The 25,318-nt window shown below is 50.5% G+C and overlaps 1 protein-coding gene across 1 annotated transcript in view; it reads left to right on the forward strand.

The window, feature by feature from the left end:
• The window catches only part of LOC134048152 (hydrocephalus-inducing protein homolog), a 74,814-nt gene that overhangs the window by 19,839 nt on the left and 29,657 nt on the right, over positions 1 to 25,318 (forward strand). The window contains exons 12-29 of the mRNA XM_062499751.1: positions 406 to 629; positions 3,056 to 3,123; positions 5,886 to 5,980; positions 6,969 to 7,069; positions 8,315 to 8,450; positions 8,899 to 9,063; positions 9,938 to 10,090; positions 12,608 to 12,846; positions 13,954 to 14,212; positions 14,416 to 14,474; positions 14,886 to 14,979; positions 16,318 to 16,461; positions 16,951 to 17,267; positions 18,821 to 19,016; positions 19,059 to 19,162; positions 20,222 to 20,519; positions 21,387 to 21,515; positions 25,110 to 25,287. Coding sequence (XP_062355735.1) covers positions 406 to 629; positions 3,056 to 3,123; positions 5,886 to 5,980; positions 6,969 to 7,069; positions 8,315 to 8,450; positions 8,899 to 9,063; positions 9,938 to 10,090; positions 12,608 to 12,846; positions 13,954 to 14,212; positions 14,416 to 14,474; positions 14,886 to 14,979; positions 16,318 to 16,461; positions 16,951 to 17,267; positions 18,821 to 19,016; positions 19,059 to 19,162; positions 20,222 to 20,519; positions 21,387 to 21,515; positions 25,110 to 25,287 — 2,959 coding nt within the window. The remainder of the gene's footprint in view (positions 1 to 405; positions 630 to 3,055; positions 3,124 to 5,885; positions 5,981 to 6,968; positions 7,070 to 8,314; positions 8,451 to 8,898; positions 9,064 to 9,937; positions 10,091 to 12,607; positions 12,847 to 13,953; positions 14,213 to 14,415; positions 14,475 to 14,885; positions 14,980 to 16,317; positions 16,462 to 16,950; positions 17,268 to 18,820; positions 19,017 to 19,058; positions 19,163 to 20,221; positions 20,520 to 21,386; positions 21,516 to 25,109; positions 25,288 to 25,318) is intronic.

Consider the following 25,318-nt stretch of genomic DNA (forward strand, 5'->3'; position numbering starts at 1 on the left):
ATGTATTGTTTTCATGATATGGGACAAGGTGAATGAGTAGATGATACTGCTGGAGCTGTGTTAACTGGGGCAGCAGCAGCAGCTCTGTGGTGATTCACTGTGCAGCTGCAATCACCCCATGCTGCTCTCAGGGCCAGATCTGAATGAGCTTGCTGATGCTGACCAGAGGTGGACTGCTCTGTGTCCATGGGATAGCCCCAGAGTGACTCCGGTTATGTGGAGTTAACACTGCTTTGCATGAAAACCCAAAGGCAGAACTTGTCCTGTTGTATTTTTTTGCTTTCTGCCATTCAGCAGCACAAAGCATCTTCTGCCTTTTCTGGGTGTTAATTGTGTCATTAGACAACAATTCACACAAAGGGAAGACTGCAGGTGCATTTCCGTTTTGCTTTCTTGTTGCTGCAGGTGAAACTGATTAACCAAGCACCTATTGATGCTCCCTTCACCTATATCTGTACAACTGCAAACGTGGGCTACTGCTTCAAGTTTGCACCTGAGGAGGGCATCATTGCACCAGGTGGGATCCAGACCATCCAGATCTCCTTCAATGCCACCGTACTGGGGAGGTTTGAGGAAGAATTCCAGTTCAGTGTGGCTGGATCTCCTACGCCTGCAATCCTGACAATCAAGTAAGGACTCTGGGAGCTTGCTGGGCACATCTGTAGCTGTCTCTGGGACATCCCCCACCGACCTCATTTTGGGGTCAGGAAGAGAAGTGCTGCCTGAGGTCCTCATCTCTCCTCTGATTGTGGCATTGCCTTAGGGGGGAGGTGCCTGCTGCCCTGTGTGCTACCTGAGAGCTGGAATGACACCTCCCTGCAGGGATCTCCCTCTGCCTTGGGCCATAGCAGGCAGTGGGAGGGATCAGCTTTGGGCAGTAGCTGCTCTGGGATGTCCCACCTGAACTCCCAGCAAGGCTCCCAGGGCTTTGGAGATGGGCCAGCCTGGGTGATTCTGCACCAGCAGCAGTGATTTTAAAAACTTCTGTGAATAATCCATCCCAAATGGGCAGCAGCAGCCTCACCTCACCTCTCATGGCCATGCTGTGGGGGACAATCTGTGCTCCCAACTCCTGTGCAGAGAGTGCTCTGGTACCTCCTTTCCACAGCCAGGAAAGGGCTGATCCCGTGGGCTGGTGCCATTGCAAGAGATAATCCTGGTCCAGTAGAAGGGAGAAGGGGTGATAACAGGGGAGGCCGAGCTCAGTCCTCAGGACCACAGCAGCATGAGGGCTTGTCCCTGCTAGCCCGAGCCATGTGCTGGAAGGATGATGTAGTGTAAGCAGGAAAGCTGATGCTGGCTGCACTGGAGCTTTGGAGCTGGGCTGTTGCTGTTGGGAGGCCCTGGATCAAGGCAGCAAAGAAACAAAAACAATCTGCAGTCCATTATACCAATGAGATAAGGGAGATGGATAAAAAAGGACAAGCAAGTGATCACTTAGCAAGAGAAAAGTAGTGAGTAGATCTTCTCATAGTAGAGAAACAATTATGCTGGCTTTGTCTTTGGAGTACTGCTTTTTTATTTTGGAAATTAAGAGGGAGCCTTCCACCATCAAATGACTGATTCTCCTCTGTCCCTGCCCCAAACTGGTCACAGGATGTTATTGCATAAGCAGCTTTCTCCTTGAGCAAGGGCAGGTGTGCCCTGTTGAGGTGTGTAGAGCAGAGCCAGTGGCAGTCCCGTGAACACAACAGAAGGCACAGTTCACTGGTCCTGGATTTTTAACCAAAGGCCAAGTGGGCATTGATTGGCATCAGCCATGAAATAAACTCGTGAGTGTTGTGCAGCTTCAAGTGCTGATTTCAGTGGATGTTGGGGCCTGTCTGCTGAGTTCAAGCACAGCTGAGGTGGTGTGGTAGATTCAGGACATCCACGTCCTGAACGGATGAAGTGCAGTAGCTGTTGGCTGTGCCAGCTGGTGCACTTGTGACAAGCTGATCCTTTCCTGAAGCGATGCACTTCACTGGGCTCCTCTGAGAACGAGCTGTGCTTTTTGGAGCCCCGAGCACACTTGCTAAAAACAAAAAGTTGCTGACAAAACAGGCGAAGGGCAGGTCTTTGTATGGAAATCCGAGGAAAGTTTTATTGGGTCTTGAAGGTAGTCCAGGGACAAAGACAAAACTGGGTTGAGGGCAAAGGGTTAACTATGGGACGAAAGAGGCGCGTCCTGAGGATCAAGCTCCTATAGGGACAGGGAAAAGCAGTGCAGAGGAGGGGCAGCCAACCAGGGGAACCAACAGGGTAACAGGGCTGGAGCAATATGGGCATATCAGGAGCAATAGTGATCAGGAAAAGGGAGAACATTCTAGGAGGAATAGCAATGAGGTGAACAGGGGCTGGACAGGGGTGGAACAACTCTACAAGCCAAGAGAACTTCAGACATCAGCATGTGCCTGCAAAGGCCAATGGGAGGGAGGTACTTCTCACCCCAGCCTGGAGGGGTGTTTCTCCCTGCCTGCTCCTGCCCCTCCAGAGCTGAAGCGGCACAGCCCCAGTGGCTGGCTCCTGAGCCTCCGTGCTTTCCTCTAGGATTCATCTGTTGACTGGGTAGAATTGTTGCTGCTGTTTCCAGAGAATTCTTGAGGCTCCCTTGACTCCATGTCTCAAAACTCTGTTAATGATTGTGTGGGTTAAAATCTGCTGAGAAAGTTCCTGCATGGGAACACCAGTTACAGCTAAGAAGCAGCCAAGCAGGGAACCTGTGGCTGGAAAGGCTGGTTACAGAAGTTTGTGGGGACACCTTTATGTCCGTCATCTTACAGATGGGGAAACTGAGGCACAGAGCCATGTCTGGGTGTGTGTTCAGGGTCCTTCATGGGTCCACCAGCAACTTGGGGGCTTTTCCTGCCTGCCCTGTGCCCGAACCCCATCCGTGGCTGTGGCTGCTAGCCACTTGGGCTTTAGCTGCCTCCTGTCCACATGACACTGTGCTGAGCACATGGTGGTGTGTTGATCCGAAACCCACAGTGCACCCGACTAGGTTTTCTGCCCCCAAGCCACTACAGCCAGACACTTTGCAATTGCCTTTAACCAAGCCATTTCCTCCTCATCGCAGGGGACATGTCTGTGAACTGACTGTATACTTCAACGTCGATGAGCTCAACTTCGGTGACGTTTCCTTTGGTGAGTGTTCCCTGGGCTTAGACACAGCATGAGGGATCTGTGCATTCCAAAGTGGAACGCTTGAATGTGAAGGCATCTGTCACTCATGTTCTGCCACTGCAGCAGCCTCTTCAGGGTGTGAACTCCAGGGCTGCTGGTGCCTCAGGTAGCATTTTGCCATTGTGAGATCAAATAGTACCAGGGAATAGAAAGGCAGTATTTTCTGATGGCTCTGTCCTGGTTTAAAAGACAGATGTCTGCCAAGAAAGGAGGAAGTCTTGCTGAATGGGAAGATGACCCCCTCCCTCCAAATTATTGTACCTGTGGAATTCCAGGGGTTCCAGGCAAAACTATGGGAAAAGGAATGACAGTTCTTTACTAGAATATAGCAGAACAGCACAAACAACAAGGCAGTAGCAGAAGTTTCCAACCAGCCAAGTACTGTTTTTCCCCTTTGGTGTAGTTACGATCACAGGCAGGAGGAACTGTGGGATCTGGCAGGGCAGTGATCCCCTCCCAGCTGGCAGGGAAGGAAGGAAGGGAAGAAGGAAGGAATTGTGCAAACTCACGGGCAGCAGGGGATCTCGGCAGTGCCAAACAGCAGCAGGCAGAAGCAGGGAAGGCAGGCGAGTTTGATGATGGTGCTGAGCTGCAGCCTAGTGAAGTGCTGGGGACAAGCACTCAACCTCCCACAGCACCACACGGCCGAGCTTCCCCATCCCCGAGTGGAAGGAAGGAAAGGTCCACTCCCTGCAAAACCTCAGGTCCCACTTCAAAACCGCCCATGGCATCATGCCACAACTCACAAAAAACCCTGAACAGAAAGACCCACCCCCCCACAGCCAAAACCCCCCAAACCCCTATCCCCCTTCCCAGACCAAGGGGAAAATTCACTACAAAGCCTAAACCCATAACAATGAAGTACATGAACTTTTTAAGAAAACTAATTGCCTTTCCTGAGCTGCTGCTTCCCCACACTTCATCACCTCTGAGGCACTTGTTAAGTTGCCTTTTGAATCAATGAAGCAAGAAAGGCAACAGGTAGATCTATGGTTCTGTAATAGCAGATTCATCCTGCTTAATCCAATTTCATTCCTGAGGTCTCTTCAGCTGAAGGCAGCTATTATAGTTTTGCTTCTTTTTAACTGTTGATTGCTGTCTGCATGTGGTGACCTCAGTCTCATTGGAGGTTTTGAAATCTGTGTTTGTCCTTCTTGTGGCCTCTCTTGTCTCCCTGCTGGAGTCACTGCTGGAGCTGGCACTGATCACTGTTGATGTGCACAGAGAAGCCCTGGGCTGTGCCCGCAGTTGTTTTTTCCCCCCCATCTGTGTTCAAATGACTCTTGGTGAGCAGGCCTGGAGAGAAGTCTCCTCCCCACCGAGCTGGCCAGGCAAGCCAGACGTCCACTGCAGAGCAGGTTGTGGCTGGTGTCCGGGCTCTGCAGGACATCCTCACCGTAGCAGCGTGCACTAGAGGGTGAAGTGCCGCTACCTTCCTGAAAAGTGCCTTTAGTAGAAGGCGGTCAGGCAGGCACACAAACACACACTAAGTCCACACGGCCGCAAGGAGCAGAAAGGAGCCCACGGAGAAAAGACGAGAGGGATCTTCTGTATGGAGTTCTGATGGAGGTTTATTGTAGCCACACACCAAAGGGGTCCAGGAGCAGAAGAGCCAGAAAAAAGGAGGGTCGAGGCTTAAGTACAAGGCAAGACGGGGCAGAGTAGAACATGAGGGTCCAAGGGGCTGAGAGCACAGGGGCGATACAAAGGTGGGGCAAAGGGCAACAACCAACAAGGAAATGGGGGTGGAACGCTGTGGAAAATTTGGGCCAATGGGTAAAGAAGGAAAGGAGAACTTTGCAGAACTGGGGAGGACATTAGGGATGACATAACTGGGGTACATTAACATAGAGGAGCAAAGAACTGTGGGGAGAATCCCTTTTTGTCACCCTGGGTTAAATGCCCTTTAGACGTCTCCTTGTCTTTCCTTCCAGGGCATGGAGATTGGTATCTCCCTGGCAGGCCCCTGGGTCTCCACGCCACACCATGTGTGGCTGTATCTCTGGCTTTCCAGCAGGGAAAGCAAATCTCAGAGCTAAAGCGGGGTAAACACTTGCAGGCAGCAATCACAGGGAGCAGCACGGGTGTGATGTCCGGGTTTTTTGGGTGAGGTGGGACATGTTATTAATTGCTAATCTCAAAGCAAGGCTCGGGTTTGCCTCCAGCTGAGTGGGCTCTGAGCTGTCACGTGCTCAGTGTGTTTGGCCCAAACCAAGAGATGCCTTAAGGATCCTGCAGAGAGAAACTGCATTAGTGTGCTTTGCATCATATTCCAGTTCCTGATTCCATCCTCGCTTTCTTTGATGTAGCTTCTCTCAATGACAACTCACTGTTTATGTACCTTGAACATGGTGGGAGTTTTGGCAGATTATCAGGGAATTCGACAGCTTGGATTTTCAGAGTAAATGCTTGGTGTGGGTGCACACTCATCAGTGGGAAATAACTGGTGCTGGTTTGGGGCAGGTGAGGGAGCTCCTCCCCATCAGAAGGAGAGAAGCTTGCAATACTCAGCAGGGCTCAGAGTGGGCGTTTTCAAGGCTACAGTCTGGAATCAGCGTCAAAGAGAACTAAATGACAATTAATTTCTCATGCAGCTTCTCGGTGAGCTGTAGTTCAGACAATAAAGAGCTGAACTCCAATCACACTTTCATCCTACCAGGATATTCACAGCAGGAGTCATGACATAATTGGTGCCTAAATGGAATTTTGTGTCCTTTTCCTAGGCTTTCCCTACACCATGACCTGTCGCCTCACTAATGCCTTCCCAGTGTCCCAGAGGTTTAAGCTCCGCATGTCTGACGATGGCACTCAGCCTGCTGTTAGTAGCTTTGATCAAATACAAAAGCAGAGTGACCCATCCTGGAGGCAGGGAATTCATTTTTATGTGGAGCCAAGGGAGTTTACAATGAATCCCAGCCAAGGGACCATTGCTCCCCAGGGACACCAGGATATCAAGGTATGGGGGGAGTCCAGCTGAAGCTTCACTGCTGTGTGGGAGGGCTTTAGCTCTGCTGCCAACTTTGAGCATTGTGTGAGTGAGATCTGCACTGGCGTGAGGCCTCTGTTAGCTGGGTTAATCTGGACGCTCCTGAAGGAGCACTGTTTTGTTTCCAAAATCCTACACCGAGATCACATACCAGATGGTCAAGTACTGAACCATTCTTGTGTTCTTGAGAGTGATTTCTTTGATTGCAAATGGGCAGAGGAAGGATGAGGAGAGCGGGCAGCTGTTAGAGAGATGTCATTGTATGAAGCAGTTTGCTTTTCTGCTTGGTCTCATTTCTCCTCTCCTGGGAAGCAAAATGATTCGTGTTTATGGCAGGGATCACCAGTGGAAGACAAAAAACTCTGCAGCTATGAACTGCCCAGCACCTGCTGAGCCACACTTTGCCCTCAACTTCCTGCTGTAAATCTGATTCTGTGCAAGTCAGCAGATTTCCTCTGCATTTATGTCATTGTAGTCAGATGAAAAATTGGCCCCTTAATTTGAATACAGTGGTGTGTAGAGCTTTTGTCTAATGTTTTAATTTATTTGACCTATACCCTGATAGCAAGGTGTGTTTAACACATCTGGTATTGCCAGGAGGCTTTGGTGACTTTCAGAGACTGTGCTCCACACATGGAGCAGCAGAAGAATTAAGGCAAAATCCACCCTTTCCTTAGCATGAAACAAGAACTGGAGGATATCACACGTGGGTAACGAGCTTTTGTAAGGAGGAATTTACTGCCCTCTCCTCTCCTCTCCTCTCCTCTCCTCTCCTCTCCTCTCCTCTCCTCTCCTCTCCTCTCCTCTCCTCTCCCACCAGGTGACCCTGTGTTCCAACACCGTGATGGATTTCTGCCGGAGAATGCTGGTGGACCTGGAGGGTATTGGCAATGGAGTGGCATCAGTGACCATCATGGCCAGGTACCAGCACTTCCCTGGCCTCCCCCAGCACGCTGCCTTGACCTGGATTTTCTGGCTGGAGCTGCCAAAGAGACGTGTTGTTTAATGACCTCGTGTTCTGCCCAGCCGGATGAGAGAACAGCAGTGCTTGGAAAGCAGCCTGTGCTGAAAAGCACCCCTGCTCACAGCCCAGCATGGTCCTGGGCCTTTTTCTAAAGGGACCAGGAATGATGTGATTTATTGGCCTGGTTTTTGGTGCCTGAAGTGGAAGAAATTTCCCGGGGGACTCCTCTCGTCCTTCCTGCAAGAGGTGGAGTTGTGCTGGGTTGTAACCAACCTGCACTGGTTTGGGACACACCAAGCAGCTTGCTGAGAGTCAGGGCCTGCTTCTGTTAATGAGGGCACGTGACCGTGGGGAAGTGGCTCACAGCAAGAGTGGTGAGGGCAGGATCTTACAAGGGGGAAACAGCCCTTGAAGTGACAGGCCAGCTCTTGTTTTTCTCCTTGCCTCTGCTTCCCATTTTGAGCGTTAATGTTCTCAGACTAAAACCAAAAGTTGTTCTTGCTGCAGCAGCATTCCATCCTGCTATGCTGCCACAGGCGTCAGTTTAATGACAAGAGAGATGCAGTTCCCTGGTGCTGTTCCCTCTCCCAGGTAGAGCCATCCAGTCAGTGCCTGGGCTGCAGTTTTTTTAAGCACGTGCAACTGGAAACAGGCATAGACCTGTGGACTGAAGGACTGAGGGAGATGTAGGAACTGGGAAGGGGTGATCACCCACTCTGCAGGACAGGTGGTGTCTCATGCCCTCCAAGGTTAGGGCAAATTGTTGAGTTCTCAGGCAGGGCAACAGTGCCAAGGGAGAGAAGGGAATCATTTTTATTGAGACACTAGAGTCGTGTGTTCCTTGAGCCTTGGTGAACACTGCTCCTTGTTGGGAAGGCTCCCCCAGAGCTCATGGATCACTGGAACTGTTACAGGAGTCCTTGTAAGCCTTCTTGGGTAAAGGAGGGGCTGAGGCAGCTGTGAGACAGCTGTGCTCTGCTTGGGGCACTTGGCAGTCTCTGGGTGCTGCCTCTCAGGATTTGCCCCTCCTTGACAGGACATGTTTGAGTGGGAAGACTTTGAAGGCAATTTATCAGTGTCGGGCTGTTAAACGTCTATTTGACAGTGACAAACGTGTTATGCTCCATTTCACAATCTTCGAGGGTAAACGTTCCCCATCCTCTCAGTATCTCTGATTCCCCTGGGGTCATCTCATTGCCCAGATGTCTCGTTCCTGAGCTGCGAGTGTACCCTCACGTCCTGCTGTACGACGAGTGCCGCCTCAAGGTGCCCTACGAGAGGAAGTTCCTCGTTGTGAATAACACCGACCTTCCTGGCTGCTACGGGCTTATTCCCCAGGTTTGGTATCACATCCACCTCCTTCTTGCAAATATTACTGAGGAGATTACTACAGGGGAAAAGGGTTTGGGTAGGTCCATGCTGGTTTCTATTCAGTCTTAAAGAGTTGCTGAGAACAGGATCCTACCTGAATGTAAATTTTAGGATGCAGTGTAATCTCCTGAGGAAACAGTTTATGTTTTAGTCTTCAGGGTCTTTTCTTGTGGGACACCTTAGAGGGCTGTGAAAAGCTGCTGCACCCACAGACACCCATGCCTGTGTTGGCAGCCTCCTTGCAGGACCACCCTGAGGATGCTAAGCCTACAATTCTTGCATCTTGCTTCTGCCTTTTATCTTTGCCCTGGGGATTTTTAAAAATGTGTGTAAGTTGGCATTGTGGTGAATGTTAAGGAGTTTGAAATTTCTTGAGAGGTCCCTCCTAAATTGCATTTGATTCTGTCCCTTCTAGAAACGCAAGGAGGACACTCCTGTGTTCTACTCCAGCCCCAAACCCTGTGGGATTGTCCAGCCTCACAGCATTGCAGAGATTCCAGTTACAATCGAAGTCCAAACATTGGGCAAGCATCGCACCAGTGTTCTTATCAGCGTGTTTGGGGATGAGAGAAACCCACGGGTGAGTGCAAGGGGAGATGTGTGCCTTTGTGCAACTCGTCCTGGCAGGCTGCAAAGGGTATGGGGATTGTTCTGGGGAAACCAGGCACAGGCTGCTTTGGAGGACAGGAGGGATTGGTGGCATAAACAGCTCATGCCTTATAGGTGGTAATCTCAGTGTCTGACACAGAAAGTGGCTCATCTAAGCTGGAATCGAGGATAATTCTAGTTAATTAACCTTTCAAATGCTAGTAACTTTGGAAACATCTGTTATAAAATGTCTTGTCATCTCTCTGAGCACAAAGGAAGATGTCAGAAGACTTCTGGGAACCTTGAGCTTTCTCTGAAAGAAAGGAAATGTGACATTTGAAGAGTTGTTGCAAGGATTTCAACTTCCATTAAAACCTATGCAAATGAGGATGCCAAATTCCCTGGATGGCACCAATCATCTGAACCTGGGCCACTGTGGCACTGCACAGAAATCAGTCACCAGGAAGGACTGGCAGTGCAGGCTGTGCCAGTGAACCTGAAGTTGGACAAAACAGTTGTTTCAACTCTCAGGCTGCTTATCTTTTAAGCTGAGTCTCTCCCCACCACAATAACTAGTTGTTCAACTGTCTGCCTGGTCTTAACCTGACATTTCTTCCAAAGCTTTACCCTTGGGGCCAATAATTTGTACTTAGAAAGTTTGTCTTTACCTTGATCCTTTTGAATTTGGAGGTGAATGTGTAACTTTGTTTTCTTTTCCAAAAGGCCAGCATTTCAGCAGGAGAGTGGTAGCTGTCCCTAAAGAAAGTAACTTAGGCAGTGTTGAGCTGCTTAAGCTTTTCTAGGTTTCCCTGTTGAGGTTTGTTTTGGTTTTTCAAAAAATCTTTCTTGCTTGCTTCCTGGAACAGAGACAAGAATTACAGAGCACTGGACAGCTGGCAGACATCTACCCGAGTCCAAGGCTGATAGAATTTGGCATGATCCCAGCACTACAGCCTAATTCACAAACTTTTACCCTCTTCAACAAACGTCTTGTCCCTACAGACTTCAGGGCAGAGATAGTAAGTATCTGTGGGGCTGTTTTCCAGGGAAATTGACTGGTCAGTAGCAGCCATTACTTGGTTTGTAGATGCAAGCTAGATTGCCCTGTGTGAGAGGAGGCAAGATACTCCAATATTCCATCTGAGCGAGGCAAGAGAAACCTGGTTCTGGAGGTTTTAGCTGGGGCACCCCTCAGTGAAATCAGGGGCAGAGATGCTGGAGCACAAATTAGTCTGGGTTGTGTTGACAAGTTCTCCCTTAATTTTACGGAAGGCATTTAGCTGGGTGTGTCACAGTTTTGGAGCTCTGAGATCAAGAGAAACCTGTGGTCCTTTGCTCCCCGGAGCGCATGGATCGCCGTAATGGTTTCCCTACATTTCCCTAGGGGTTCCATCTATCCATTTGCTTTGTGCCAAACTGCTGTTAATAGAGGAGGGCAGGCTACAAGGTCTGTCCTCAGACTGCTTGCAGGGAGACAATTTTCACAGCTCCTGTGGGTCGAGCCAGTTGGGCTGTCCACACAAAGACATGTCTGGGGGTTGTGCACCCCCACATCCTATGGTCTCTGTGCCTGACACGGTGCCAGAGCTGCTCAGCCAGCTCCCGACCCCATGCCCAGAGTGGCTGCTCCCCGACCAACGCTGGGCTGGGTAGCAGGATGGCAGGGCTTGCTCTCTACAGCACGCAGATACGTGGAAGCGTGGAGGACAGAGGCAAAGAGAAGACAGGGATCTTCCCTGTGGAATCCAAGGCAGCCCATTCCAAGTAAGGCCCAGGCACAATAGACACAGACACTGAGTGTGCAGGAACTTTTATACAGGGGAGGTTCTAGGGGAGGGTACAATCCTCAAGCAATAGGGGGAAGATTGGGGAGGAGCACAAGGCAGGGTTTACAATGCTTTAACCAATGAGGAAACACAGGGAGAGGGAGCAATTCAAACAAACCCATGGGGCTTCAAAGCTTAGGGGATTGCCCAAGGGGATTTCCAAAGCAGGGGCTTGGCACAAGGAGGGATTGACAGCTTGGCAGGGGGAAGGGCAAAGAACATTCCACAGCAAGGGGCAGGTACAATGTGGGATTGACAATTCAGGAGGAGGAGGGACAGAGAACATTCTGTAACAAAGGGGAGGTCTTAGGGAAGATTGACAACTGGGTAGGAGGGTACAACTTGGACTAGACCAGCAATAGAGGGGGGAACAGGGGCAAACCATTAAAGAAAAAACACACCGCAACATGTGCCGCTGAAGAGCATCTTTGGGGACCAGCTGCAGAGAAAGGCAGCTCCTCAATATGTGGAGGTTGCATTGGGCAGAAGGAGCTGGGGCTACTCCCCAGGCAGGGGGAGCAGGGCTGGTGCAGCCAGTGGAGGGCTTGTAGGCTGGGGCTGGGACTGGGGGGATGACTGATGGAGGGGGTGATCTGTGAGGGGGTTGAGATTTGTTCTTCTTCACGTTGGGTGTGTTGAACTTGTGGAGCTGGTTAAAACCTGATACTACGGACTTGTTTGAGTCTGTGGATAAAGCATCAGGCTGTGTGGGAGAGTCAAGGCTCAGCCTCCTGCGCCAAGGAGGAGGGCCGTGAACTTTCCTCTTGCTGCTTTTCCAGCTGTTTGGGGATAACCTTAAAGTGAGGGATTTTTCCAGGACAGCTTTCTCTAGCTCCACAATGAAATTCTGCTTTCAGCCTGTGCAGGGAGCAATGCACCTTGGCTGGGTGGGCCTGGCGTGTCAAGGATGGGTTTCACAAGCTCGTACCAGGGCCGGACCTGCAGAGCTGTGTCCGTGCAGCTGTGCTGCTGCAAGGCCTTTCCTCCCTGCCTGGGGCAGCTTCCCACTCTCTTGCCCAATCCATGAAGTCCATGAGAAAGCAGATGAAGAGAAGAGTGGTGGGAAGAGTGGGCCATGTCCACACGGCGCATGTTATCCAGTTTCCTTTTTGCTTCCTGCTTTTCTGCCCTGCTGTAACCATTCAGAGGTGACTTTTCCAAAGCAGAGGGCACTGGGGCGCCTCTCTACAGCTGATGATCAGTGGGAAGTGAGGGCTTCAGTCCTTCAGGGGATGTTGAGAAGCACTGATGGCCCTTTGGGAAAGAACAGTTTGGTGTTGGGGTTTTGCTGAACTGGTTTTACAGAGTTATTCTTCAGGCTCTCAGCAGTATCCCCCAGCTCTGTGGTTTCTGGAGTGGGATTTGAACAGTCCTGGCTTCCTCTGGCCTCGAGCCTTTGTAAGAAGCCACAAGAGACAAAGCAGCTTTCCTTGGCACATAGTGCAGAGAAAGACTGGGGAAGGAACACTCTCCTGTGGAGGAGTGTCCCGTCGGTCGGGAAAACTGGGATAATTAGGAGAGTCTGTTAAAGGAGGGGGAAATACAGGTTGTATAAGCTCTGCTGTTTCCTGGTACTATAGCTTAAATTTAGGGAAATTAAGCCTTTATGATTTTTTATCCTCCCCTCTTTATTCTTTCCTTTTCTTATATCCCCCAGAACACCAGGGTGTGTCATTTCCATCCTAAATGCGTAATATGCTTTTCTTACAGGCCTGCAAAGCCCACTGCTATGTCATTGAACCCAGAGAAGGAGTGATCCCCGCTACGGGTGAGGTTCCTGTGACCATCACAGCAACCTTGGATGACACTGGGATTTTTGCTGACACTATTCAGCTTTTCACTGGGAACAGCCTTTGGACCACCTTCATGGTGCTGGCTGTGGGCACCGGCACCACAATTGTCATGGACAAACCATTCGTCCCAGAGCTCAGCTTGGGACACCAGTTCAGGTAGGAGATCTCTCCACTGCCACCTCTCCTCCTGTCTCAACAAGGAGCAGTTTTGCTGTAGTTCTTCAGAAAAGATCTTCTTCAATTTACAAAGCCCTGACACCTTCCCCAAAGGCAGAGACTCCTTTAGAAACATGGGATGGCCAGTTGAATGTTGTTAGATACCCTCAAAAGCCACTGAAAGGGAAACCAGTTGCTAAATGGCCAGTGAATTGTCTTTAGTTCTCATACATTGTCCTGACTTGACCAAGTAATGCTCTCACAGGCTCCCCAGAACAAAAGGTTCTGAAATGGTGCCCGGATGAGGCGGTCCCTCCGTGTGGCTGAGGGACCAAGGGAAGATGGCATCACAGCCTTCCCTTCCAAAATGGTGCCTCTCAGGCAAGCAGGGGCCCTGGGAACAAAGAGACAGGAGGGTGATAACGCCCAGCCGGAGGGCAGGAGCCCTCAGAGCAGTTCCAGAGGCAGATGGAAACTTGCTGGTTTGTGTGGGGTCCACAGCACCGCTGCTGCCGCTTCCTCGTGCTGTTCGTGGGCTCTGCTGCTGCCCTGCTCTGCCCAGGACCTCGCTTGGTTTTTCGCTGCCAGCAGAGTTTGCAAAGTTCACTTTAAAACAGCTTCTAATTGCAAAATGGATACCAGTGCAAAAGTTTCTACAAATGGCTACCAGTGCAACCCAAAGGTGCTATGAACCTGGAGGAGAGTCCCTGCTGCCCTGGTTTCCGGTCCTGGAGCAGGCAGATGATTTTTACCAGCTTGCTGGGATCATTCAGAAAGTGTCTCTGAGCTGGCTTTTAAAAATGCCTGCAATGGTACCCCCCCACACAAAAGGACCCCAAGTGCAGGATCTCAAAGATTCAGTAACGGTTTGGGGCCTAGATTAATACAAGATACAGTCACAGTATGAATCACCCCAGAACAAGCATTTTGGAGGAAAAACCAGGGCCTGAAGGGCACCTTATCAGACACTGTTTCTGATCCACATTAAGAGTTGGAAATGCAGACAGTCTCCAAGCTATTAACACCTCAGACTGCTCACTGGGAGCACTCTGTTGACCAAGGAAATAGCTACTCCCATACTGTTTTCCATCCTGGCCTCTATTCTAGGCTCGTTCCCTGTATTTGTCAGTTCAAAGTAACAAACAGGGGCCACCATTTCCATCGGCTCTTCTGGAGTGTGGAATGTCACAGCCCCCCTAAGAAGAAGGGCCAGAGCATCCCAGCCCTCAGCAGCCCCCTGGCCGAAGATGATTGCCAGAGCCCCAAAGGCACCAGCCCCGTGTTTGGGCTGGAGCCACTGTCGATGGAGCTGCAGCCGGGCGAGTCTGTGGACATGGTGCTGCGAGGCTTCTCCCCCATCGAGCAGGTGAGGTCCCCACCAAGGGCTGAGCCTGGGGAGCCATCAGATGCCCTCCCCTGGGCTTGTTCCACATTCCTTGACACTCGCCTGGGGAGATGAGCAGGGGCCTTCAAGAAACTGGTTTAAGGCCACACGTTCCTGTGGCAGCACCAGTTGCTTTCCTTGCTGGCCACCGTCAGACCAGCTAAGGCTTTCTTGTGATTCCACAGCTACAAAAACCCAGGGCTGATCCCAAAGTAGGGGCGGATGGAAATGTTGCTCTTTTGAGGCAAACAGTGTTGCCTGCTTAGTCAGCAAAGAAGGGCAGAGAGATCATTTAGCCTAGGAGCCCAAAAAGAAAGTGAATTTAAAAAGTGCCAAGCGCTTTATCTGGGGTAAGATTAGAGTAAAACATAAGCCGTGTAAAGGGAGGGATTATCTCCCAGGTGCCTTTTGTGGTTTTTGGGTGCACTGTTAGGGACAATTGAGTGGAGAATAAAGAAGCTGCCTCACAGGAAGAAAAAGGCACAGTGGCCATAACTCTAAGGCAACAATAGGGCCTGTGGTGGGTGGTGGGTGCTGAGCCAGGGCAGGGCATTGTCTGGATGCTCTGCCACCACCCAGCAGTGACAAGAGACCCTTGCATGCAGGAGGTGCAGGATTATGTGATGTGTGAAGCTGTCACTGGGACAGCCAGCAGGACAGAGAAGATAATAGAAACAACCATTACCTGCAAGTTTATTGATCCCTCCATCGAAATATCAGCCAGACAATTCTCTTTCTGGGTGGAGAAGGTAAGTTTCTAGACTGCATCCTGACATTTAACAGCATGGCTAAGGGGGCTGTGTGCTTGTGTTAAAGCTCCTCTTTACCCTTCCTGAGGCACTTTGTGAAGTGAGTGAAGATGATTTTGGAGATGAGAGTGGTATTTAACTTCCCCAGTGTAAAGCTGCAGTTACAGCTGCACTGCCAGGGGGGGATCGTGGGCACTTCCAGAGAAATGCCAGTCTCTGCTCACTGTAAAGGGAGGTTTTTCAGGATCCTCCAAGGCACAGGGATGTCTGTACACCGATGCTGTCGGGAAGCTGGGAAAAATGGAGATTCCTGTGAATTCCTCAGGCTGACAGGGAAAAACCCATCATCTCCTGTGTCTCTTTGCCTTCTCTGCTGTTGGCATGGATGCTTTATGATATAGCTATATGGTATAGCTCTGTGCATTTCCCTGAGCCTCACCTGCTTCAAAGGACCCCCAGACATCCTGCAGCTGCAGTGATGATAACACTGAGGCAGAGCAGGTGTCCTTTAGTCTCTGGATCCCAACTCCAGTATTATCTTTTCCTCTCCTACCAGTTGTCTGAAAAAGAGAAGATGTTTCTTTCTTTGGTGTCTGTAGTTTCAGGCCTCTCGTCTGATTCCCAGGCTTCCACTGAAGTACAGAATCCCTGGAACAGGCAGTTCAGGTGTAACTAGAAGCTTTTCAGCTCTCCCTGATTCTGCCTGGCTTCTGCTTGATGCCACACACACAAACTGATTCATTGCATGCCATGGCACAGCACCTGCCTGATATCAGTACATGCAGAACTAGTTTCCCAAACCCTCTGGTTTCTGCAAACCGTGCAGGAAGCCCATCACAATGGATAGAGAGGAAGGAGGAGCCTAGGCTGCTCATAGCTTTGAGACCAGACACTGTGTCCCTGTAGCAGGGGCTGCAGGACACATGTTGCAGATGAACTGCTTTGATGAGGCTGCTAGAGCCATTAAGGTTGTAAGAAATGTCTGTATGTGAGTGATGACCATCTACTGCTGTTCTGCCCAACAGAGAGACAAAACTGGAGACAAATGGTCTGGATTGACTTTTGTGATTTAGATCTTGTTTAAGCAATTGCCTCCTCTCAGGGGGCTATTCCCTCATCCATGTGTGGGAGTGTTTCCCTGTCCCCCAGGGAATGCTGTGGTTCTAAACATGAAAAGCATCTGCTTTAAAGACAAATGTCCTGGAAGGGTAGAAACAAATAGAAAGGGTAAATAGGGATGTATGCACTTCTGGGGCTGAAAATTGTGAGATGCAGCAGAAGCAGAAGGAGGTCTGTGGCTAGCTGAGGCTTCTTTTTCCTTGTCTCCCGTTTCCATAGAAACCCAGTGATGATGTCCTGACTCTGCAGTACAAGCCTTTGGCTTTAAAGAACACCTGCTTGCTGCCACTCGACCTTATGCTGGACTTGGAGCAGCCGTTTCTGCTCTGCGATGCGGACCAGCAGCCCCTCCCGGATGGCCAGGTGAGCAGCCCTGGACTCCTCCAGTGGGGTCTGAAGAGGAGGGATGTGGTGGTGCCTTTCTGTTGGGAGAGCCTTGAGTCAAGAAGTTTATTCTGTAGTGTCAGCAGTGGATTGGCCTGAGCTGCATCAGCAGAGCTGCTGAAGGAATCAAAATCTTATCTGAATTGAGAAGGTCCATCCTGGCTTTAAGGCACAAGGAGAAGGAGCAGGCAACTAGGTCTGGGCCAGCCATGCAGTAAAGGTGTCTCCTGGAAAGCATCCCAGCTCTCCAGCAGCCACCCCCTTGTCTTGCTGCTGAGCACAGAAACATGGGCTTGAGGGAATCCTGGACTAGACTGCTGTGGCTGCAGTCACACCCTTGCTGTAAAGAAATGCATGATGAACCAAGAAGCCCATGCTGGGAATCACACTTCAAGCATTTACTGTTTCAGCTGTGAGACCTTGGGACGTCATCACACGGGTGATTAATTACTGTTCATCTCCTTGCAGCCTGTGACAGTGGATGTAGGACAGACCTGTCATCTCTACATTGCATTTGACCCATCTTATAAACTGGATTTTCATAGCTGGAAGGAAGAGAAGGTTCTGAAGATAAACATGGTCAATGGCCATCCTTATGTGGAGTGTATCACCCTTCAAGGAGAAGTCCACTTCCCCAATCTCCAAATCCAGCGCAGCATCCTGGAGTTTGGCTGCATCCTGGCTGGCACTGAAGAAGTGCGTTCTCTGGAGATAACCAACTGCAGCCCACTGCCTGTCCAGTATCACTGGTCATTCCATTCAGACGGCCAGGTGAACAGGCTGAGGTATGTGCACCTTTGCTCTCTCCTTGAAGCTCTTCTTCCTGGCGTCCCCTTTCTACCTTGCAAAGAACAAAGCTGTTTGCCTAGGATCTGACAGACTGCTTCTGATTTTTCCTTGTGCAAGTAGCACTTACCAGCCGTGGTCAATCTGGATGCTCAGGGAATTTGTTTTCCACCTATTTTGTGCTTCCCAGGGCAAACCCCTAATGGTTTCCCTTGGGAAGGAAAGCTAAAGCTGGGCTGAAAGCTGCTTTCTCAGACCTCCGTGGCCTGAGGCAATGTCCACCTTGATGAAGGGCCCCTAGTCCCAGCTCCCACAGTGCTTCTGGGAGGCCCTTTTGACCCCTCTGCTTTGGGATGGGTTCTCTTTGCAGGAGCTCCTCTCTGCTCCTTATCTTCCTCCCTTGCATTGTGCTGGAGGATGCCCAGAAAGTCCCAACACCAGAGAAAGAGCTACTTAGAGCCTGGGCTGATGCTGAACATCTTGTTACCTTCCCTTTCCTTCTTTTCTGAGACAACTCCTTTAGTGCCAGGTCGATTTCTTTCACAGGGCTCCGCTTTCAGTGGACACCTTTAATTCTTCACTCCCTTTTTTTGTGACACTTGTTACTAATTTTGACTTTTCACCACTGCAACATGTCCCTTATGGGGACTGTACTGCTTAACAGCAGGACTTATTCATCATATCATCTCCTATCCCTTCCTCCCAGAGAGTTTCCACTTTAGAGTGAAAAATATCATTGTCCGGGCACCATCGTCCTGGGAAGTTGCCTCAAACCATTTATTTAAACTAAAGACAGTAGAAAAAATGATGAGGGATCTCTTGGGGTCATGATGAGAGAGCCCCTCATCCAGAAATAAAACCCAGCTTTAGATAACAAGCTACAAAGCTAAAGACAAGGCTTCTTTGGGGAGCAGGTCATTATAGGCACTGAATGCCGGTCTGGGAATGGAACATCCAGGTTGTGTTTGACTGTGTGGGGAGCACTTGCAGCTCAGCAGGGTGACAGGCAGGCATGGCTCAACTGTGTCTCTGACGTGGCATTAGAAACACAAGCAGAGTTACCCTGAGCACCTGCTTCAATTTAAAATGGGGAATGTGACCTGAGTCACCTGGGAGTGTTGGAAAATATCATCCAACCCCCCCAAGAGTGTCAGAGAAACATCCCTGATAAATACCTGGTAGAGCTGCAGAGTTTCTAGCGTTGGGCACTGGGGGGGCTGTGCTGGCTCATCACTGGCCAGGTGTGCCCCTTGGTGCCTCAGATCTCACCTTCTTGGCTTGCCTTCTCTGTCTTTTCCTCTCCCACTGTGCTTTTTGCATCCCCACAAGGTGTTAATCCCCATCCTCTGGAGTTCCTCAATGCAAGCAGTTGCAGCTGCCTGCACCACTGCTACCAGTATCATCCCTGGGCTGTCTTTAGAACAGAGCTGTTCCAGCCTGGATTGAGAAGGGCTGGATCAAAGCCTTTCTCAGTTCAACGCACCAGCACCCACCCAGCAGCCGCATCCTGACCAGGAGCTATTCGTGCAGGTGTCCCTTCCTCCCATGGCAGGTCCCTGTTCATAGTTACATTATTTTCCAGGCATGAGCATTACCCACCTAAGTTCAAACCCCAACCACCAAAGGAGAAGAGAACCTGCTTGGATTACTCGGCACCTCAAAGGAGACGCTTCAAGATTAGAAATGGGGAGGACTCAGGCACAGCCCTCAGAGAATCGTGGGATCCTGCCCAGTCTTCAGGAGCAGAGGTAGATTTTCTTGTACACCTACTGCTTGTGTTGCCTCCCCAGCTTACCACCACCAAGTCATGCTCCTGCTGTCCTCCCTTTTTGCTGCCCTACTGTCCTGTGCCCCGAGAGTGCGCTGGGCAGCAGGGCCAGTGGCTGGACATGGGGTGTGTGGGAGGGAGAAATAGGAGTTTTCTTTGGAGAAGCCTGCTGAGATCCTACAGACCTGTGCGGAGTGTGGGACTTTGTGGCCATGTTTTCTTCACAAAGGTAAGATGAGGCTTTTATCTGCATTATGATGGTAAGACCTCCAGCTTCCTTCCCAGAGCAAGCTGTGATGAGTGCTGATCTCCATGTACCCTCTTCCCAACCCAGCCAGACCACCTGTTTCCAGGTCTCTGCTTTTACCCGAGAGCTGGTATTGCAGTGGTGGCCCTGAAGCTGTCTTATAAACTGAGACTTTGCAAAGTGGCTGTCTCTTCCTCCTAGCATAGAAAATGGCTTGTTTTTCAGGTGCTGCCATATACTTGTGAAAAGTATTACATCCCACTAGGCTTGGGGGGGGGATTCAGGTTATCCACGGACGTACTGCACGCTCCCCTCAAAGTGGAGAATGTAGGAGGGAATCTGTCTCACTTCCACATTTTCAGTGTGGCAAGCAGAGCTGTAGCTCCCAGTCCCATTGGCAGCCCTCAGCATTGCCCACAGAGGGGCCTCACATCCCTCTAGACCCATCACAAAGCGCTGCTGAAGCAACTGGTTGTTGGAGAGGCCGTGCAGGACATGTCATAGGGCTGCCCAAGGACACTGTGCAGCACCTATGGAGGGCATTGTTCCCCCTGGAGCTCATCAGGTGGTCCATAGGACATTTTTGCAGGACCTTTTGCTGTAGCACCTTGTGAATGCAGCATATAAATCAGAGAGTGAGGGGAAAAGCCTCAGGAGTCAGAGGAGCTGAGCTGGAGTCCTTCACTGAGATCCCCGAGCTCCAAGAGCTCTCACTCTGAGTCTCCTCCTTTTCTAAAAGCAGTAAGAAATGCTTTTTAAAGGCAAGTTGTGCATCAGAGGGAATTTCTACTGCCAGGAGATATCCCAGTTCACTTGAATGTACAATTAATGCATTGATCTGTGAGTATGGGAAAAGATCTTCCCTGTGGTCTCTCCACTGGTCAGTGGCATGGACACAGGATGAGATCAGGATGATTCTGGCTGTGCTTGAGGAATAGGCACCTCCAGCTACAGCTGCAGTTTGCTCCAAGGTGCTCTTCTGCATCCATTTCCACACTGAACATCTCAATCGTTCCTGTCCTCCAGGTTTTCAGTGTCCTGCCGCAGTCAGGTGTGCTGCAGCCAGGAGAGAGACAGAAGGTTTCCTTCAAGTTCTTTGGCCACTTCAACACCATCGCCAGTGTCACGGCGCTGTGCCACGTGGAGGGAGGCCCCACCTACGAGGTGGAGCTGACTGGGGAGGCCTCATGCATCAGCTACGCCCTGAGCCTCCAGGAGATCAACTGCGGCTTTCAGGTACCACACGTGTGCCCTGGCACAGCTCCTTGCCTTTGAACCACGGCCGATGGGTTCCTGCCCACCTCAGTCCAGGGCTCCTCCCCCTTCCCAGCCCCTTTGTTGGCTCTGGGGCTTGGAATTGCAACCTTTGAGGAACACATCTGGCATCCAAGCTGGTTTGAAATGGCCATCTCTAACCCTCTCCAAAAGGCTGGGAATGCCTCTTTTTCAGGGTACCTGACACTGCTTCCTGGGGCAGGCAGGGCCCCAGGGGGGATGCTCGGAGGGGCATGTCTTGAGACATCCCTTTGCTGATCCACTCCTAAAGCCTGATCTCCCAAGGACATGCTCTTGTCTAAAGGTCTTGCTTAATCCACACAATAATCAAGGGAACAAGTTGGGCTTCCAGTTGCTCTAGTTGGAGAGACTGTCCCAGAATAACTCCCACATTCACTGTTTTTCAGTTGAAAGCCCACAGATATTTCCAGCTGCTGGCCCTGTCTGTTTTGCCCTGTGTGACTCCCTTGTTGCATGTATGTTGCTTGCCAATACTTGAATGCAGGTGCCTTTTCTTCTGGGATGCCTCAGTGCTGTTTCTGTTTCTCCTGGCTGTTGGTGAACCCTCACAGTGCAGAGGGCCTGGGTCCCCTGGTTCCTTTATTACTGGCCCTCACATGGTTGTTTACCACACCTCTGTGTGCTACCAGAGCTTCCTGGTCCTGCAGGTGCCCTGTGCCTGGGGGTTCCTTCGGTTCCCAAGTGCCTTTATCTCCTCCGTGGTCCCTGCTCCCATTATGTGTCCGCTGTCAGCCCCAGGAGAGAGGAAGGAGATTCCCAGCAGCAGGCCTGGGTCTGTAACTTCCCACTCCTATGCCTTCTCTCCAGATATTTAATGAAATTTGTCACAGCACAGTCACCCTGGCGAACACTGGCAACACTGAATTCAACTGGGTGCTAAATCCTAGCACTGCAGAGCAACATCTGCCTGGCGTGTTTCTGGTCATCCCCCCCACTGTAAGTACCACAAGTGACTGACCCCTGCCCTGTGTCTGGTGGCCCAGGAGAGTGTTAAAGGGAAAAAGAAGAGGGGGAAGGGGGAAAAAAATCAGAGAGGAAAATCCCAAACCCAGCCATTAGAGAGAGGGGGCTGTAAGTAATTTCTGCTGTTTCTGCTGGGTGCAGAGAAGCAAGTGCTCTCCTGACAGACTCCCTCATGGCCTTGGCTGGTGGGTGGCTCTGCTGTCACAGGGCACACACCAGTGGGAGGAGGCACAAGTCTGTTGGTCTCCTGAAGTGATGCACTTCACTGGGTTCCTCTGAGAACGAGCTGTGCTTTTGGAGCCCGGAGCACACTTACAAAAAACAAAAAGTTGCTGACAAAACAGGCAAAGGGCAGGTCTTTCTATGGAAATCCGAGGGAAGGTTTATTGGGTCTTGAAGGGAATCCAGGGACAAAGACAAAACTGGGTTGAGGGCACAGGGTTAAATATGGGACAAAAGAGGCCAGTCTGAGGATCAAGGTCCAACAGGGACAGGGAAAAGCAGTGCAGAGGAGGGGCAGCCAACCAGGGGAACCAATAGGGTAACAGGGCTGGAGCAATAGGGCAAACTATAGCCAAGGGGCATCAAGGAAAGGAAGAACGTTCCAGAAAGGGTACATCCAAGGTGAACAGGGGTGGAACAACTGTACAAACCAATAGAACTCAAGATATTAACATGTGCCTGCAAAGGCCTCTGGGAGGGAGGCACTTCTCACCCCAGCCTGGAGGGGCGTTTCTCCTTGCCTGCTTCTGCCTCTCCAGAGCTGAAGTGGTACAGTGCCAGTAGCAGGCTGGTTGCCCTTCACAGTTATTGTCTTGTGCTGCTGTAAGGGGAATAGAGAACAATTCTACTTGCTAGATTTCTCAGATGAAAACATAGTGAGAACAAAGCAAGTATTACATCAGAAAACTGTTTCTTGATGAAGAAAGGGTGTTGTCCCAACCAGAAGGGGATAAAACAGCGGAGAGAGAAAGTGAGAAACGCAAAGTAACAGTTGGCAGGCACAGAGCGGTGCTGCTGTAACCCTGGGGCGCTCTGTCCGTGTGCCGCTCGGCAGATGGAGCTGTGTGCGGCCAGCCGCCCCGAGCGGGCACGCCTGCCGCAGTGCTGGCCACCACCCGCAGCCGGCAGCAGGCGCGGCTGGCCCGCGGGCAAACAGCCGAGCACCAGGGTGCCGCGGCGAGCGGGGAGTGGCTCTGCCGGGAGCCGGACCCTCCAGCTGTTCCCAGCCCAACAAAAAGCCAAAAACGGCAGGGAAAAACTGGCAGCGTTGACTGCTTTCATATGGGAAGATTCCTCCCGTAATTCAGCCCTTTTAGGAAGACTATTGGTCAGACAGGCAAAATTCTCCTGGGCTTTGGAGTCTGCTCGCAGCCCCCCAGAGGTGGAGCCTGCATGCATTTTCTCTTCGCAACTTCCTTTCCACGTGGGGGGTGTTAAGGGTCCCGGCACATGTACAGCCCCCATAGTAATTTTTCACCCCGTATCAGAAAGTGGATTTTTAACATATATTGTGTTTGAAAAGGCCAGGAGACCAGCTCCTTTTTAAAGGCCTTTATTAAAGGTCAGCTCTGGGTGGGGAGCCCAAGGGGTCACGCACACCACTGCTGCTGCTCCTTCTGGACAACGCTGAGGGCGAGAATGCACAGCTTTGTCTCTTGGCGGAGCTGGGGCTTCCATCCTCAGGAGAGTCCCTAGGAATACACCTGTTGGCTTGTGGTCTAGGGCTGTTATTCTGGCCAGATGCTATTAAGGTTATGTGACGAGATGGAAACCAGCTCTGGCTGATGATTTGATGTTCTTTATTGTTTTGCCGGCTCAGGATTGTTATTTTCAGTCTTTAGTTTTACGCTTCCTCATTGTCTTTGGGGGTCTTTTGGTCTATAAGATGCTGGATGTCTCTAATTTGCATATAGGCTTGGGCACACAATCTCTTGGGAGCAGCGGAAGTGATACCCGACAGAAGGGGGTACAGGTATGGGGTGGGTGATGGGAAGGAAGACAAACACAGGATCAGCAGAACACCTCTTAACTTATCAAGGGATATTAACACTTAACAATGACAACAAAAGGTAAGTTTTAGAATTTAAACATTAACATTCAATAGCAAACAAAGACTTTAAAGGTAAGTGTTAGATTTTTCACATTGAACATTCAACAGCAAACTAGCACTTTAATTAAGAGCTTATTAACACTTGATATTCAAAGGTAAACTGACACCTTAAGAGTTTGTGGCTTTGGGGTTTTATTCTTTACATATTGAGGCATAAATTAAAATTTAACTGCTTCCTCACAGTCACTCTGGGACTCTGACAGCTGAGATCTCAGGCTGTGCTGGCACTGGAGCATTGCTGAGGATCACCTTAGCCAGGCTGTGCGATCACACAGGACATAGCCCTTGGCCCTGCCTCCCTGCTGCCAGTGCTAAGCAGCACTTCCATATCCCTTCCTAGGCTTGCTGCTCCCTGCCTCCTGCAGCTTTGCTGCTGTGCAGCGGCTTTGTGGGGCAGTGAGGGAGCTAGGGAGCAGCAGGGCTGGAAGAGCAAGGAGAAAAATTAGCAGCATCCCACCACTGTCCAAGCTTCTCAGTCCTGCCTGGATGTCTCCCAGCCGAAGCAGCACTCCTGCCTTTGTCCCTCCTTGCAGCGGGAGGAGGAAGCCGATGGCGTTCCCATTTCTTCATGCCTGTCTCCTACAAGGGATGAGAGGAGCTGCTGGCCCTGCTGAGCGCAGGGATTTCTCTTCCACAGCAGCAGCAAAAGAGCCTTTTTTTTTTGTTGAGGCGGGCTCTTGCTGGCGAAGGACAAACCCCATTGGCAGCAGAGCTGTGCTCATATCAGGCTGTGCTGAGGCTGCAGCCTTATGAGCCCTTGGGAAAACACACTGCACCCCAGGACTGGAGGCTCGATCTTCGGGGCACAAGGGATGTAGAAGGTGTGAGAAGTGAAGCCCACTCCTCAGTTAAAATTTAAAGAAAATTAAGTAAGAGACAACAGGGGACAAAGTCATTAAACCAAAAGTAACAGCACTGGGTGCTTGGCTTGGGTGCGTAGCTGCAGCCAGAGGCACACCACACCACACATCAAGACCCCTTATATACCCGGGGTATTGCATCAGCCTCATACGTATTTACAAATGGTTATATGTATTGAAATATTTTAACATAGTTCCTCCTCCGTCCCACCTTTTTGGAGCACGTGCAGTTGTCCTAGTCCTGGTCATTTGTCACTCTTCAGCACATTCAACAGGTTTCCATTCCTCCACTGGTTAAATGTTAATGTTGCATCAACTCTTCCCCAACATTGGTATTGCAATGCAAGATAACATTCACATTGAAAGAACTCTAAACTTTAGCGAAACTTCTTTTACAAAAGTCAACATTATGAAACACATAGTATTTATTTTAACAATCGCCAAAGCCAAGACTGTAATACGTTTATCACGAAGGTGATGTGGTCTGATGGTTTCTTCCAGATGAGGACCTGTCTTCTCAGCCTGTCTGCACCCTGAGACATCCCCCCATCAAACACTCTGATGCATTCCCTCCCTCCTCTCCCATCCCTGCAGGGTTCCGTTGCACCTGGTGAGAAGCAAGTGCTGAAATTCTCTTACATGCCAGGAGTACCAGGAGCCTTCAGCAGGACTTTCCAGCTTAAAGTGGGTGTCCTGGACCCGGAAAATATCTGCCTGAAAGGAGAAGCATTCTTTCCTGTGATCAGTGTGAACCTGCCCTGGAACATCAAAGGTGGGCACTGCCTGTCTGCCCCTAGGAAGGG

This window comes from Cinclus cinclus, chromosome 11, assembly GCF_963662255.1.
Source record: "Cinclus cinclus chromosome 11, bCinCin1.1, whole genome shotgun sequence".
NCBI lineage: Eukaryota > Metazoa > Chordata > Aves > Passeriformes > Cinclidae > Cinclus > Cinclus cinclus.